Consider the following 15,781-nt stretch of genomic DNA (forward strand, 5'->3'; position numbering starts at 1 on the left):
AACAAATAAAATTAAAATACTACATTCAGCCTACCAAAAATTTACTGTGTTTTGTGAAGTCTTTATATAGTTATTTTTTATAAATGTTTGTCTGTATTTCTGTACTACTGTCTCTGAACCAGCTAAAATAAGATAAAGGAGGTCACACGGCAACATATACTTTTTATTCCATAATTCCCGCGGGATCAGAATCACGTCGTTAATTATTGTGCCTGCTCGCAAAAGAAGATAAACGTTAGATATAACTTGAAAAGTACTTGTTAGATTTCAATTAAATTAACATTGGACTATATGACACGCACCACCTTTCGATTAAAAATAAATCAAAATCGGTCCACCCAGTCAACAGTTCTGAGGTAACATACATCAAAAATTAAAATCGAACATAGAACCTCCTCCTTTTTTGGAAGTCGATTAAAAAAAATAATGAGTATCCAGATAGAATCTCCCACCCGGACGAAGTCGCGGGTACAGCTAGTTGATAATATATAAAGTAGCTATCATTATCCACCTATAATACGTGGATTGCGAATAAATAATGTATGATGACGATTGATTTTTTCCACACGTGTTGTAACGCAATGTATCTCTATAATATGTACCTCTATAATGCTCGGCAGGTATAATATATTTTTGCTTTTGAGAAAAATATAAGAATATTGCACGACCTATTTCGTCATTTTCACTTTTACCCGATCCTTGTGTGTATTAGCGTACGTGCTATCGAAATTCGTAAACAAACATTATTAGATTTCGAATAACGCGCGGCTTCACAAAACTGAAATTAGGGCATCTATTTATTGAAATTCTTTGCTGATTTTTTTTTTATTGCAGAATAAGAAAATTGCAGGTATAACCTGAGAAATATATGAAATTCCTGTGTAATATCCACATGTATGTGTAGTATATAAGTGCATGTGTTCGTTAATATGTAAGTTTATTTTGTGTGAGGCCAAGACCTCGTCCAAGCGCAATTTGTCAATTTAAGTAAGAGTTGACATTTTTTAATATCATATCAAAAATCGACCGTTCCAGCGGGGATCGAACCTGCATCCCCGACTGACCGTGCCGGTGCTCTAGCCAATTAAGCTATGGAACGATGTACTCGCTAGACCGAAATTTTCGATATGATGATTTTATATTCGGTCTAAGCGACGGTGGCGCGTGGAGCGTTTAGAATTTCCTAATGTGTAAGTAACACAAAAATAAAATCGTACAAATTAAAAGTTGACATTTTAATACAGAAGTGTGTTATTTAAAATTTCGAAAACTACAAATTGTATTCATCACATCAGCCTTTCGCAGTCCACTACTGGACATAGGCCTCCACAAGCTCACGCCAAAAATGGCGTGAACTCATGTGTTTTGCCCATAGTCACCACGCTCGGCAGGCGGGTTGGTGATTGCAGGGCTGGCTTTGTCGCAGCGGTTAAAAAAAAAAATTTACGCCACTATTGTCCCAACCTCGTGTAGACTGCTGCTTAAAGATATAATTCTTCAGAAGAATAAAATGCGTATAATATTCTTAAAACTCTCGTCACAAAACAAAAAACATTTTTCTAGGATTTTTCGACAAACGAAAGCGTTCAAAGAAATTCGCAAAGATGTTTTTATATATTTGATGCTAGCAATTCACTAGAATTTACTATGGAAAAAGAAAAACGAGCTTATACTTAAATATTTAGTATGTTTGTTTTACTACAATCTATTTCCAATAGTTTGTTCATTGTTTCTTAATATTTTAGAATTTATCTAATATATAAAATTCTCGTGTCGCGGTGTTTGGAGTTAAACTCCTCCGAAACGGCCTGACCGATCTGAGGATCTGAGGACCGGTCTGAGAATCGAACATCTATTTTTCATCCCCCTAAATGTTAAGGGTAGTCCACCCCTAATTTTTTTTAATTTTTGGATAAATTATTTATTCTTTATTTTGTTATGATTTGGCGTTGAAAAATACATACAACCCTAAATTTTCACCCTTCTACCAATCCCTATTTTTAAATGGCGTTTAGCGGGCAAGACAACGTTTGCCGAGTCACCTAGTAGTTAGGATAAAAAACATTTTATGAAAAACTGCAGAAATTAAACGATACATATTCCATGACGCATTACGCATACATATTCAGCCTGTAACATCCCACTACTGGGCATAGGCCTCTTTCTCCATGTATATGAAGGATTGGAGCTAAATCCACCACGCTGCTCCACTGTGGTTTGGCGGATGTATATTCCCTACTATGAGTAACGATCGCTATCAGGTATTTGTGATAACAACCGGGACCGACGACGGCTTAACGTGCTTAACGTGCTTAACGCGCTTAACGCGATAGACATTGAAAACGGAAAGATATATTTGTACAAATACAAATCCAGCCCGAGTGGGATTCGAGCCCGGAAACCATCGGTGTTTTAGGCGATTGTTTTATGATGAGATAGGTAAAAAATATTCTTGATTGACTTTATATAACTTTATTAATTTTTGACAAAGAACACGACTCAACACTATATATTTTAATACCATTGGAAAAAGACATAGACAATAATTAGTCAAAGACATATTATAATAGATTATATGATAGGATATACAACAGCGACTACTCGCACGCGAGTGGTTGTTATTACATATTCCATTATAATAGTATTTATATACAAATAAAAATGACATCTAAATTATCCGTAATATCTAATTTTAACCAGAAAATTTTTAGTAACTTTCTTTCATGCAAATCTTTTCCTTGAAATTTTAAATTGAATGAAAATAAAATTAATCGAATTGGTAGTCATGGAGGATCCGAGGTGTGATAGAAAATATTTTTTAATTTAAAACTATTTTCATTTTGTTTTGAGGATAAGTAAAGGCAACCATAAAAAAAGTGTGCTTTAGACCACACGACTGAAGTATAACTTACGAAACGTAACTCTCCTTTTTATCTTCACTAACTTATAATTCCTTCTCAACTTCCGTTCGACTCGCCCGATCACACTTTTCGCAATGCTCTCTTTACGCATTCACCAGCTTACTCCCCAAGTTAAGCGTGCGTAAAAAGTTTTACCTTAAAAAGATCTATCCAAATATTATAAAAATAAAAGATTTCGTTACTAATAATAATCAATAAACGCAGAAAATACTAAACTAATTCTAGTAACTGCTTATAAAATAACATTAGTAAATTAGTAAAACGCGTAAAACTGTGTGAAACGACTTGTATTTTATACTTTATCGTGTAATTTTTATAATAATTACTCCACATCGATTTCAAATTGCCATTTAACACGATAATACAGTTCGAATAATAGCGTGTGTACGATTGGCTTCGAAAGTTGTTCAGTTTATTATGGCGTAGTAGACAGCCGTAGTCTCAATTGGTCCGTTGTGTCGCGCGTCGCGTCATTTTGAAGTTACGAACCACGAAAAACGCGCCTCAGGCTGGTCATGGTTCTGAGCACAGTACTGCCGCTGCGATATGTTTTTCAACCGATCGTTTAGTTCACAACTGCGATACGGCAGAAAGGAAATAATACTCGGTAATTAAACTACAGAAATGTGTCGTGAGCTTTTATCGTAGAAATGAAGCGTAGGTAACAAAATAACGATACACACATTAAATATACGACCACTATGAAAGCTTGATCTGTACCACCTTGAAGTACATATATTTACATTATGTACATATACTCGTACGCAGTATAATTTCATAATGAAGTAGGTAGTTGGTTAAGAAGGTTAGTTAGCTTAGTCTAAGTTGATGAAAAACTATTCTAACTCTCTATCTGATATTAAAGAAATTTTGTTCGTCATTACTTAATAATAAAGCGATGAAATTAATAACGAAACAACAACCAGCCTGCGAATAAAGATAATGTTTAATAAAACTGAATTGAAGACTGGCTGTCTTCTAAATATTTAAATCTTTTCTAATGAATATAATGTCGAATATTGTCTAAGGGTTTGTTTCATTAGTTGCCGCTAAAGCTATCTGACGATTAGAGTATATGATGTAGGTATTTTTCTAATATAAATTCATCTATTAAAAAGATGGGTGAAGTTGTCTCTAGGTTGTATTTCCTACTCTAATACTTAACAAATGTTATTTCTACACGAAAAATAGAGTTAATACAATGATAAAATATAGTTGGAGTTTACAAATATTAATAATGATTAATTATTATTAGGTTTTTCACAGAACCCTAATAAATAATGTTTTTTTCGTAAATACGGTATAAAGTTACTTTTCAATTTGTTTTGACTAAAAGTTAATCAAACTTAAAGTGACCTTTAAAAGTCAACAATATCCCATTATGTCGCTATATTTGCGGACAGTACACGATTAACGGAGCAGAACTTTGGAAAAATAAAGTAGGAATCCTTGTAACAATATTTGCTTTTACCAATAAAACTTAGTCATTCGAATTATATCTGAGGGCCAAAATTATATTATACTATACGTTGTTTTTGATTTGAAAACTCATTTAACATTATTTCATTTTAGTTTCGGACTAATATATTCGTAGTTTTAAATATTTATAAGCAATGACCTCATTGAATGCGGGGTAGTTATTGGTTAATTGAAGTGAACGGGTGGGGTTCGGCGAGGTACATGTGAGTGGTATTAGGTGATGTTTATGTCGTTCCGTGGAACGTTTCGAGTCTGCGACAAGCGAAACAGTCGACACTAATGATGTTGACACTAGACGTGAATAAGTTCACGGGCTCACGGTACCTTATATGTTCGGCACTTGGGTCTTTCGAGCGCACATATGATGCGATACAATTTTTGAAACATGTAAAATTTATTGTATCGATCTATAGTTCCTTACAATATATAATGCTAAATGGTACCTAACTACCTAAGCGTACGTAACTAGAGTGATAACCCTTCCTTGGCAGTCGGGTAAAAAGAGAAATGTTTAAAAGTTCACGGAGGAATGAAATTGTACTCGCGCGTCTATCTATATATAAAAATTTCGTGTCACGAAGTATGTTAGCGATAAACTCCGAAACTAGGTACTGAACCAATTTTTATCAAATTTTATAAGCATGTGTAATTTAGTCTAACTTGGGAGATTGTTATCTCCAATATTTGATATTGCAAATTAAAGGCTTATTATACGACTTTGGTGTGTATTTATTGTTTAGTTCTATAAAATCCTAATAGATGGCGCCGTATTTCTTTTTCTTAATTATAGATGGCGCGTTTAAATATAGAATTTACATATATTTTATTTAATTATAATTACTGAACCACAGAAATGCGTGGCTGGGTTAGCTAGTAGTAGATATTTATTATAATCACTTTTAATTTTTAATACTACTGAAGTTAATTAATAAAAGATTTTTTTCTTGAAATAATTACTAATCAAAAAATATAAACCAGTTAATTATTTAAAAAAAATTCGTGTGTGTGAAAAAAAATAGCTTAAAATTGAAATAAAAGGATAAACATTGGTGAATTTTCTGTAGGGTTACACAAAAACGACAAAATGATACTTGGGACGAGGAGTGTCTTTGTTGTGTGAGTGGACAAAGTGACACAAGTTTAACAAATAAACACGTCACGCCACCGTACTATTGTGAACGTTGTTGGTTTCTAGTATGTATCTAATGCAAACCGTCAAATTGTGTAGTAGTCTAACTTGGTAAATATATTTTTACATATGTTATTCTATTACATTCATAAAAAAATTTAACAATAACAAAAATAAAATGTTATACTTTTTTTTATTTACCATATCGGTAAAATAGGTACGATTTAACGGAATACGATGCATGCATTGTGAAATGAAGATTTTTAACATTACAATATGCTGACATAGCTACAAATATTATATTTAGGCATCCTAATCTGTTCTTATTTAATTGTATTTCATTTTATAAGTATCATTGTTACAAACACCGTTTCATTATCGAGTTCTGAAAATATTATTAAATAATCAACTAGAACGTGATCGCTACCGCTTATTTTTATCAAGTCGAAACTGTTGTGTTTTATAAACGGAATATGTTCAAAACTACAACTCGTCCAGGTTCCATCATGTTCCACGTGCGGCGGCGGCCGTCGGACGCGCAGCCGCGCCGGCGCAAGAAGAAGACTGGTGCAGGCACGGGCAGTGCGCGGCCCGGCAACGAGCCCGTGCTGCTCGAGGTGGCCCCCGACGGCTCCACGCTCGAGAACGGCCGCCGCGTGCGCGTCACCGACGTCGTCGAGGTAACATATTATAATTTATTTTTTTATATTATCTATACTAATATTATAAAGCTATACAATTTGTTTTTTTTTTTTGTACGTTTTAATATTGTGGTTTGTTTTTTCCCCAAATTAACGCGAGTGAAACCGTGGGGCACAACTAGTAGGTATACTATAAAGGTGAGAACCAAGCGTACGGCCTGCCTGATGGTAAGCGGATAACATAGCCTATGGACGCCTGCAACTCTAGGAACGTAACAAAAGCGCTGCCGACCCTAACCTAAGAGTAAGGACTCTCCCCTAGCTCTGACAACTTTAGTCACCACAAGAACACAACACTACTTGAAAGCAGTATTATTAAATTAAAACTTCTTTACGCGCGCTTGACTTCGGGAGTAAGCTGGTGAATGCGTGACAAGAGCGTTACGAAAAGTGTGATCGGGCGAGGCGAACGGAAGTGGAGAGGGAGGTATAAGTTAGATTAGCTTAAAGAAGTTTTACTTCAGCCGTGTGGTCTAAAGCACACTCGTTTTTTTCGCGGTGATCTTTTGTAAGGCTCCAAATTTTGAGCAAAATAGATCATGCTGTGCACATTAATAGAATAAAAAAGTATTCTATAACTTACTAGTTGTTGCCCGTGACTTCATTCGTATAAAAATTGTCACATTATCCCACATGCTATGCTATCAAAAGGAATAAATTTTCCTCGATTTTGCAACATTTTTCATTGATATACTCCGCTTCTATTATTTATATCGTTAACAACCTTCCTGAATAAATGGGCTACCAATGAATTTATCCATTTTACCACTAGTGACTCATTGACACACTTTTTAGTGGGGAGAAACTTAATAAATAGATTTTGCTGCTCTATTCATAGCGTCATGCTTTAAAGCCCAAATTAGGGCCGTGGATCACCACGATCAGTATGTCTGATGGGATACGGAGGATCTGTTCTGAATAGGATTTTTGCGGATTATATCGGAGTATTTACACTGCGAAAGGAATAATTGTGTTAGACGTGTGTTAAACTCAAGACGAAAAAGAGATAATAATTGTTTGCTCGCAAACGAAAAAAAAAAGCGACTTCAATTACATCGACAAGTAATACAACGTAGATCGACGATTTATATGTGACCATATGATAAACATCAGCTTTCGATTAAATTAAAAATTATCAAAATCGGTACACCCTGTAAAAAGTTATTACGGATTTTCGAGAGTTTCCCTCGATTTCTTTGGGATCCCATCATCAGATCCTGGTTTCCTTATCACGGTACCAAACTAGGGATATCCCCTTTCCAACAAAAAAAGAATTATCAAAATCGGTACATCCAGTAGAAAGTTATGCGGTATAATACAACGTGGGTCGACGAAAAGGTCAAAAGTTCTGATGTAACATACATTTAAAAAAAAAAATACAGTCGAATTGAGCACCTCCTCCTTTTTTGGAAGTCGGTTAAAAAGAAGAAGACAATACATAAATGTCACAAACTTGAGATACGAAAACGTTTAAAACAGTACGAAACTGCAAACACTTAGATGTTGCAACGGTAGATATCGCTTTGGCTATGCAAGGTTTTGTCATGTTCAGTATTATGTAATTTCAAAGATTTCATAATAAGTAATTACATAGTAAGAGATATAATAAATATTCCATAGTAATTTAGGACAAACTACTACACTTTAAAAGCAAGAGATTCAACATATTAATTAGGGACAAATAATTTTCGCGACATTCAGGTGGGGTCAGGCAACGGTACAGCGCTGCAGCTGTACGGGCCCTCGATCCAGTCGCGGCACTGCGTGGTGGCGGCCGCGGACGGCGGCGGCTACACCGTGACGCCGCTGCACGCCGACGCGCACGTCTACGTCAACGGGCGGCGGATCATGCACTCGCAGAGGTTGCAGGTGGCTACACTTCAATATTATGACGAATTGAAAACATGTAACTAGTTAGTTGTAAGTTGGAATGACAGCAAAATTCTTCAGATACTTTTTAGATGAAGAATTTAATATAAGATTTTGCAACTAATTGTAAGTCGAAATTAAATATGTTGGTGCACATTTTATACTAAACCCATCTTATAGTTTTTTTCTACAATGTATGTTTAAAATAACGTTTTTTAGTGGTTGTAAAGGTACCTATAATGTAGAAATGCTTTATTAATATTTTTATTATAATTATGTTTATTGCCAAATCAGTCAAAATTTAGACTGAACAGAAAGTATTGAATAGTTTTAATCAGAAATTTGTAGTAGATCGGTCTAAATTTTCAATTAAAAACTTTAAGAAAACAAAGAATGAAAACTATTTTAACTTAAGACCGTGCTAAAAGCCGTAACATAAATAAAATTATTTGTTAATAAACGAGATCGTTAACAAAACATTAGAATTTATTTCAATGTAACTGCCGTTATACGACATCTAATATCCATAATATGAGGCTAACTGTGCAAACACGTAGCTGCCTAATAAATTATTAACATGTCATGCGCGGTACACTAGTCCTCCGGCTTGTTTGCTGTACTACCCATTATAAACATTTACAAAGACTGTACATTTTTTACTTAAAACATTTTATTGCACCATGCTCCCTATTACTTTTTAAGTTGATAGTATTTAAGATATTTTGCATATTATTTTTGTTATAATATTTTGAAAAATATATTTATTATTTGGCTCGTTTCTTCGAAGTTTAAATTGAAAGTACACGTTATTTCTTTTTCATTACAAAAGCATGGCTGCTTGCTCAAGTTTGGTCGAGTGTCAACCTTCCGCTTCGTTGATCCGGCTCAAGAAAATCTTATGAACAGAAACCTATCCCAGTCACAACACTTCGGTTCCGGCTCCATATACGACAGGTGAACTTGCTATCCGCTTTGACATTTAGACCAGTAATTATTGTTGTGAATTTATTACTTTGTTCGTGCATTGGTACCGTATAGCTATTCTATATTAGCTTTAAACTCATAGATTCTGTTTCTAGACTTGCTTAGAACATTTACACTACACTTGTAGTATTTTATTATTTCTTTACTTTATGTTTCTCTTAAATCGTCACCATACCGTCGCTTCTCTAATCACTTAACCGTTGCGTTTTATTATGTTCGTCATCCTATCATCGTCGTTTTCTTTCGTTGCATGTTTCTGTCACTGGCTCACCGACATGCGCTTGTGTATTGCATTCCCGCGTTAGATCGCCGTCGGGCGAGAACAGCGGCGCAATGTCGCCGACGTCGCTGGCCTCGCACCCGCCGGACGCGCTCGACGCGAACGCGAACGCGCCCGACGCGGACTACCCGCGCGCCGGCAGCCCCGCCTCGCACGACACGTACGGCTACAACGCCAACGACTCCGCCGCGCCCTACAACAACAACACGCTCAAGCTCGACAACGAGTCGCTCATGATGTCGCAGCACATGGCCGACTCGAAGGACGAGTACATGCGCGACGAGCACTCGGGCTCGGTGTACGAGCAGGACCAGGGCGCGAACGCGGCCCGCGCGCCCGCCTCGCATTATAAGGACAACTACGAGACCACCTTCGACCTAGAGGGTAACGTGGAGACGAAGAGCATCTGTAGTGCTAAGAGTGGGGGGTCGGGTCACGACAACAGGTAACGATTTTATTATATCTGTCCATGTGTGCGTACGCTCCCTTTTTAATGTTTTTCTTATTGTTCGTCACTAGACTTTAGATTTAGAAGTAGCAAAGTTAAAAATATCATATTTTTTACTTTTATACTTAATAAAATGATCTCGAATTTGACATGCCTCATTATAATAATTATTTTATTATTAACTTTTTAATACTTATTAACTTATAGACTCTTGTGTTTTATATCGCTTTAAAATTTGAAATCCCTCAGATTATTTAATGTAAATGGTCCCTGTCATACTTTAAAAGTCGGGATAATGTAAATTTCTAAGAAAGAAAGAATTATAAAAATCGGCTCTGTAGTGTGATCGCTTACCGACACCAAACGCCCGTGTGAGGAGTCCGCGTGTCGCGACGCTGTGTAGTGCGGGCAGTGTAGGTGCGCGTGTGCAGGAGCGGCGTGCTGGGCGCGCGCGGGCAGGAGCCCATCCTGCCGGCCGTGCTGGAGTTCCCGGAGGCGGGGCAGGCGCAGTTCCTGGCCGCCGTCGTCTCGCGCCTCGACCCGCACGCGCCCGCCTTCAAGCTGGCGCCCGTCTACACGCTCTACCTCTGCGCCAGGTACGGACGGACTTGGACATGTGTCTATTTTCTACTTTTATCCGTGAATTGGCGCACGTGTACGTAACACAATATACAACAGATTGCACGTTAGGCCCACAGGAATACAAATATGAAAAACGCACTCGATTTCGTATAGTAATTTGGGTTATGGAAACAATCATAGAGGTCATCATAATTATATATTTTGAAAATATATTATTGATAATTTTATCTAATGGTAAATTTTTATTTAAAAAAGAAGGTTGTCAATTGCATCAATTTAAAAGCGTTACATTTTCACTAAAACTTAAAAAAAAAAGTATTAAAGAAAACTAATCTAATTTAAATTATCATTCGATTTCAGATACCGCGCCTCGACTCACTACCGACCGGAACTGACGCCGACGGAGCGCGCTCACAAGCTCACGGCGTTCTTACACCACGTCGCTACTCTTATCCATGCCACCGTACAGGTAGAGTTCAACACATTTAATTATAAATTATATTAAAAAACAATGCTACCCGTTAAATCGAAACTAAGATTCACCTCAATTTTACTCTTTAAAAGATAAAGTCATAATAAAACACTTAAAAATCTAAAGTTCTGTATAATCTTCGAAAGTTGTTTTGTAATTTTAACACTAAGCTTGTAATTCATTTTTGTTAATTAATACACAATTAATACTTGTGCAATTTCCTATAATAACAATTTGTATCAAACAAAAAAAAAAAAATTACTCTCGTATTTAATATCAAATGGCTTTTTCTTCTAGGAACGGTGTACAGACTCAGCTGCACAGGCGTTTTGGATGGCGAACGCGAGCGAACTTCTACATTTTCTAAAATGTGATCGACACATATCATCATTTTCAACGCAGGCGCAAGATCTTCTACCGACGACCGTCCAAAACGCTTTTAGGTTAGAAACGATTGTGATATTTGTAACCTTAATACTCGTTTATTTTGTTCTTGACTGTTTTAGTATAATTATAATAATATATAATAATAAATATCTTATAACATTATGACACGGTCATCAGTAACCATGTTAAGCAACTAAACGCTTGTGTTACAAGTAATAGCTGGCTGAACTATTAAAATTATTTTTTTTTTTTTTGATAAATATACATAGAAATATTACATATATAAATACACATATCTCACCCAGACTCAGACGGGAATCGAACCCTCATCCCACGGAACAGAAAGCAGGGTTACTACAAACTGCGCCAACGGGCTAGACAATATACTACATGTGTAACATTTGGTGCTATTCATTTCTTTTATGATTACATTTGTACAAGGTTATTAAACATTCTTTATTAATATATCTTTTTCGTATATAACACAAGGCCCACTTTCACCAAACTATCACTAGATCGAAACAGCAATTGGCAGGCACACAGCAGTTAGCAGACCCACCACATCCTCTCAACATTACACACAAATCTAACTCAAACAATTTACAAAACGAGCACGCAAGTGCGCTTATAGAATGCAGTGCCAACATAAACACTTTTTTTCTCGTGGACTACGAGACGGGGCATTTATTTAGACCGATATAAGTTGTGAAGATGTTCACCAACCTAGATTTATACTGCATACTACCGTATATTTATTTAAAACAAATCCAAGATTTCTATTTAACTGCTTTTTTAAAGACGGCTGTATAGTGGTTTACTCCCCGTCGTATGATTGATAGTGTGAATTTACAGTCGGTTTTCACATTTCAGCAACCTGGTGTCGTGCTTCCAAGAGGAGTTGTCGCGCGCGCTGGCCGAGCTGACGGAGCCCAGCAGCGCGGACGCCACGGAGGCCACGGCGCCCACGCTGCAGGCGCTGGCCGCCGCCATGGTGCTGCTGCGCCGCTGCCGCGTCAACGCCGCGCTCACCATCCAGCTCTTCTCGCATCTCTTCCACTACATCAACGCGGTGTGCTTCAACAAGGTACCACGCCGCGGACACTGTGACTCGTGCCCGTTTCATTGACTAGTGCATATGATACAGTAGACTGAGTAGATACTTTCTATGAATATATGAAAAGATGGTAAGTAATGTTAATTCTTAAAATAATAAGAATCATGACTATGAATTATAATAGAAATTAAATCCATAGAGAGATCGTGTGCTATTAAATTTCTCTTTAAAATTAGCGCACCAAGCGTCAGATTTGAAGCCAAATAAAAATGTATTGTTCTTACTTAACTCTAATTACTCAAGCGCCTTTATTAAATACAATATCGTAAGTTTGATATATACAAAAATAGTATAAAGTTATTTCATCATTACAGCCTACACAGTCCATGGACATAGGCCTCCACAAGTTTACGCCAAAAATAACGTGAACTCATGTGTTTTGCCCATAGTCACCACGCTGGGCAGGCGGGTTGGTGACCGCAGGGCTGGCTTTGTCGCACCGAAGACGCTGCTGCCCGTCTTCGGCCTGTGTATTTCAAAGCCAGCAGTTGGATGGTTATCCCACCACCGGTCGGCTTTTTAAGTTCCAAGGTGGTAACGGAACTGTGTTATCCCTTAGTCGCCTCTTACGACACCCACGGGAAGAGAGGGGGTGGCTATATTCTTTAGTAGGTACCGTAGCCACACAGTACAAAGTTATTTAATGAACTAAAATTGATCTTGGTTATAGTTGGTGACGGAGCCGGGGTCGGTGAGCGCGCGCTGGGGCAGCGCTCTGTCGGCGCGGCTGGCGCTGGTGGCCGCGTGGGCCGAGCGACAGGGCCTCGAGCTGGCCGCCGACTGCCACCTCGCCCGGACGCACCAAGCCGGTACGTGCTTCACGTTACTAATTTAAGGCCGATGTATTCGCAACGTGTTTTTACCCAGACTGAACGGGACATAAAGCTTGGGAAATATCGTTTCATAGGAAATGTTAACGAAAGAACAGACATAACGGATGCACGGACGGGACGGAAACGTGAAACGAAAAGGGAGGAAAAAATACCGTCGGCAACGATGCTTAGCACGACCTGTCCCGCGTGTGAGCCGTCCCGTCCGTTATTCACGTTCACGTTCTAATACCGTCCTGTACACATTACATATGCAGCGGCCTTTAATTTTTTTTTTGTAATAAAAAAGATATGCCAATTAATCAATTTAGTCAATCAACTTGTATCTGATCTGGTTTATAGGGTTATAGTTCGCGTCATGTAAAAAGAACGCTGGCCTTGAAGCTGCGCAGAAGCGATTTATCGGTCTATTTGGTGGTACGGGTAGGGGGACGGGAGTGTTTATCAGGTGTCGCATGCTTGCCGGTGTGCTATTGGTTGACAGCGGTTGACAGTTCGATGTCGGCTCAAAATATTATCGTGAACAAAAGTTTTAAATTACAAAATTCTCCATTTATTTCACTAAAAAACACTTATCAATTTATCATTTTAAACACATAAAAACTATTAAGATACGAATATCGGGAGTACAGATAATTATTATTTTTGAATACGACATTTCAATAACTAAAAAATTTGTTATTGCTTTTGTTTAAAAAAAAATTGTGATTTTGTAAAGTGATAATTATTATACTTATTTAGTCCGAATTATTCGCACTTGTATTTCTAGTATTTTTTAATGTACCTGCCAATAACCATTATACGAAGCCGCGAGTGAAAGTCTAATTAAAAAATAAAACAGTAGTACTTGTGCGCGAGTATACCCATGCGCAAACGCACCTCCAGTTTCTTTCTGCGTTCTTTTTACATGACGCGAACTATACATAGAAATTAATTCTAGTGGAGAGCATTGAGTGTGAGGAGTTTTCTCTCTTATTGTCCGCAGCGCGGCTGATCTCGGGCACGTACCGCTCGGCGGAGGAGGTGTGCGGCGCGCTGGGCGCGTGCTTCAAGCTGAACTCCGTGCAGGTGCGCGCGCTGCTGGCGCCGCTGCTGCCGCCCGACCTCGTGGACGCGGCCGCCGCGCACGCGCGCGCGCGCGCCGACGAGCTCTACCGCGCCGACGGCCGCGAGGTCGGTGTTACCTGCACGCTATATAAGAATATTTGAAATTTACTGAAACGTGATCACTTTAAAATACTTTAGTAATAAAACTATTTTTAAATTAATTATTATTATATTCGGTGTGACGTTGATGAAATATATTGAGATTATAGATTAAACTTTCAGCTCTTTTTCGGTTAGTGTAAACTTAATTAGTAAATTTAGTAACTTTAGTTCCATCATCATCATCATCATTTCAGCCTGAAAAATGGCGTGAACTCATGTATTTTGCCCATAGTCACCACGTTGGGCAGGCGGTTTGGTAACCTTAATTAACGAGTGCAAATTAGGATCAGTCTAGTTAATAACAGTGTATTTGCTTCGTGAACTTATCGCGGACAAAAAGTATTGTCATATGAAGGTTCGCCATTCACGACCAGAGTGTGATAGCATTTTAATCGATCGCTTAAGATGGCCTAAATCGTGGAGTGTGGTGCCAGATAACGCTGGAGGAGAGCGTGTGGCTGGGCGCGGCGCTGCTGATCCCGGGCGACGGGTTCAGCGCGGAGGTGGTGCGCGGCGTGCCGCCCGGGCTGGCGGAGTTCGTGGCGCCGCTGCAGCGCGGCGGGCTGTGCCGCCTGGCGCACCAGCCGCACGCGCTGGGCCTGTGGACCGTGTACATGCACGGCTACGGCGCGCCGCCCGCGCCCGCGCCGCCGCCCGCGCACGCGCGCCTGCACATCGTGCAGCTGCAGAAGAACTCCAACGGCATGGGGCTCAGCATCGTCGCCGCCAAGGTCCGTATCGACGGCTCTCGCTATCGACCCGATTATACTTTTATACTATGAAACTGGTCTGTTAATTAATTGGAATGTGTATTAATAGAGGTAGGCCCCAACAAGATATAACCGACTCAAAATCTGGACCAGGCCCGAGTCCCTCTGGGGAATTAGCTCAACTTTACAGAAGATCACAGCTAAGTAATAGTGCTCTCGAGTAGTGTTGTGTTTTTGTGGCGAGTGAGGTAGCAAGAGTCCTGAGGAGGGTCGGGGGTATGGTCGGCAACGCCCCTGCGATGCTTCTGGTGTCGCAGGCGTCAATATGCTACTTTAACCGCTAACCACCAGATGGAACTTCAACTTGTTTGTTCAATTAAACATTTTCATTTTCCCTATACTCTAAGTATTGACAATATAATTCATCGTAAACGTAACCCGTGCAGGGCGCCGGCCAGAGCAAGCTGGGCATCTACATAAAGTCGGTGGTGCCGGGCGGCGCGGCGGCGGCAGACGGGCGCCTGGCGGCCGGTGACCAGCTGCTCTCCGTCGACGGACACTCGCTCGTCGGCATCACGCAGGAGAAGGTCTCCCCACTATCCTAACTACTACTGCCCGAATATGTTGCACTAAAGGCCTGTTTCAAGGGTTGTGAATCTAAAAAAT

At 39.0% G+C, this 15,781-nt stretch overlaps 1 protein-coding gene across 1 annotated transcript in view; it reads left to right on the plus strand.

The window, feature by feature from the left end:
* The window catches only part of LOC123654747 (afadin), an 82,140-nt gene that overhangs the window by 54,010 nt on the left and 12,349 nt on the right, over positions 1 to 15,781 (plus strand). Inside the window, 12 exon segments of the mRNA XM_045590631.1 lie at positions 6,028 to 6,209; positions 7,932 to 8,099; positions 8,929 to 9,053; positions 9,389 to 9,808; positions 10,243 to 10,407; positions 10,754 to 10,862; positions 11,163 to 11,308; positions 12,123 to 12,336; positions 13,037 to 13,175; positions 14,182 to 14,369; positions 14,840 to 15,136; positions 15,562 to 15,702. Of these exon segments, the coding sequence (XP_045446587.1) occupies positions 6,028 to 6,209; positions 7,932 to 8,099; positions 8,929 to 9,053; positions 9,389 to 9,808; positions 10,243 to 10,407; positions 10,754 to 10,862; positions 11,163 to 11,308; positions 12,123 to 12,336; positions 13,037 to 13,175; positions 14,182 to 14,369; positions 14,840 to 15,136; positions 15,562 to 15,702 (2,294 nt within the window).

The sequence above is a fragment of the Melitaea cinxia genome, chromosome 6, assembly GCF_905220565.1.
Source record: "Melitaea cinxia chromosome 6, ilMelCinx1.1, whole genome shotgun sequence".
Taxonomy (NCBI): Eukaryota; Metazoa; Arthropoda; class Insecta; order Lepidoptera; family Nymphalidae; genus Melitaea; species Melitaea cinxia.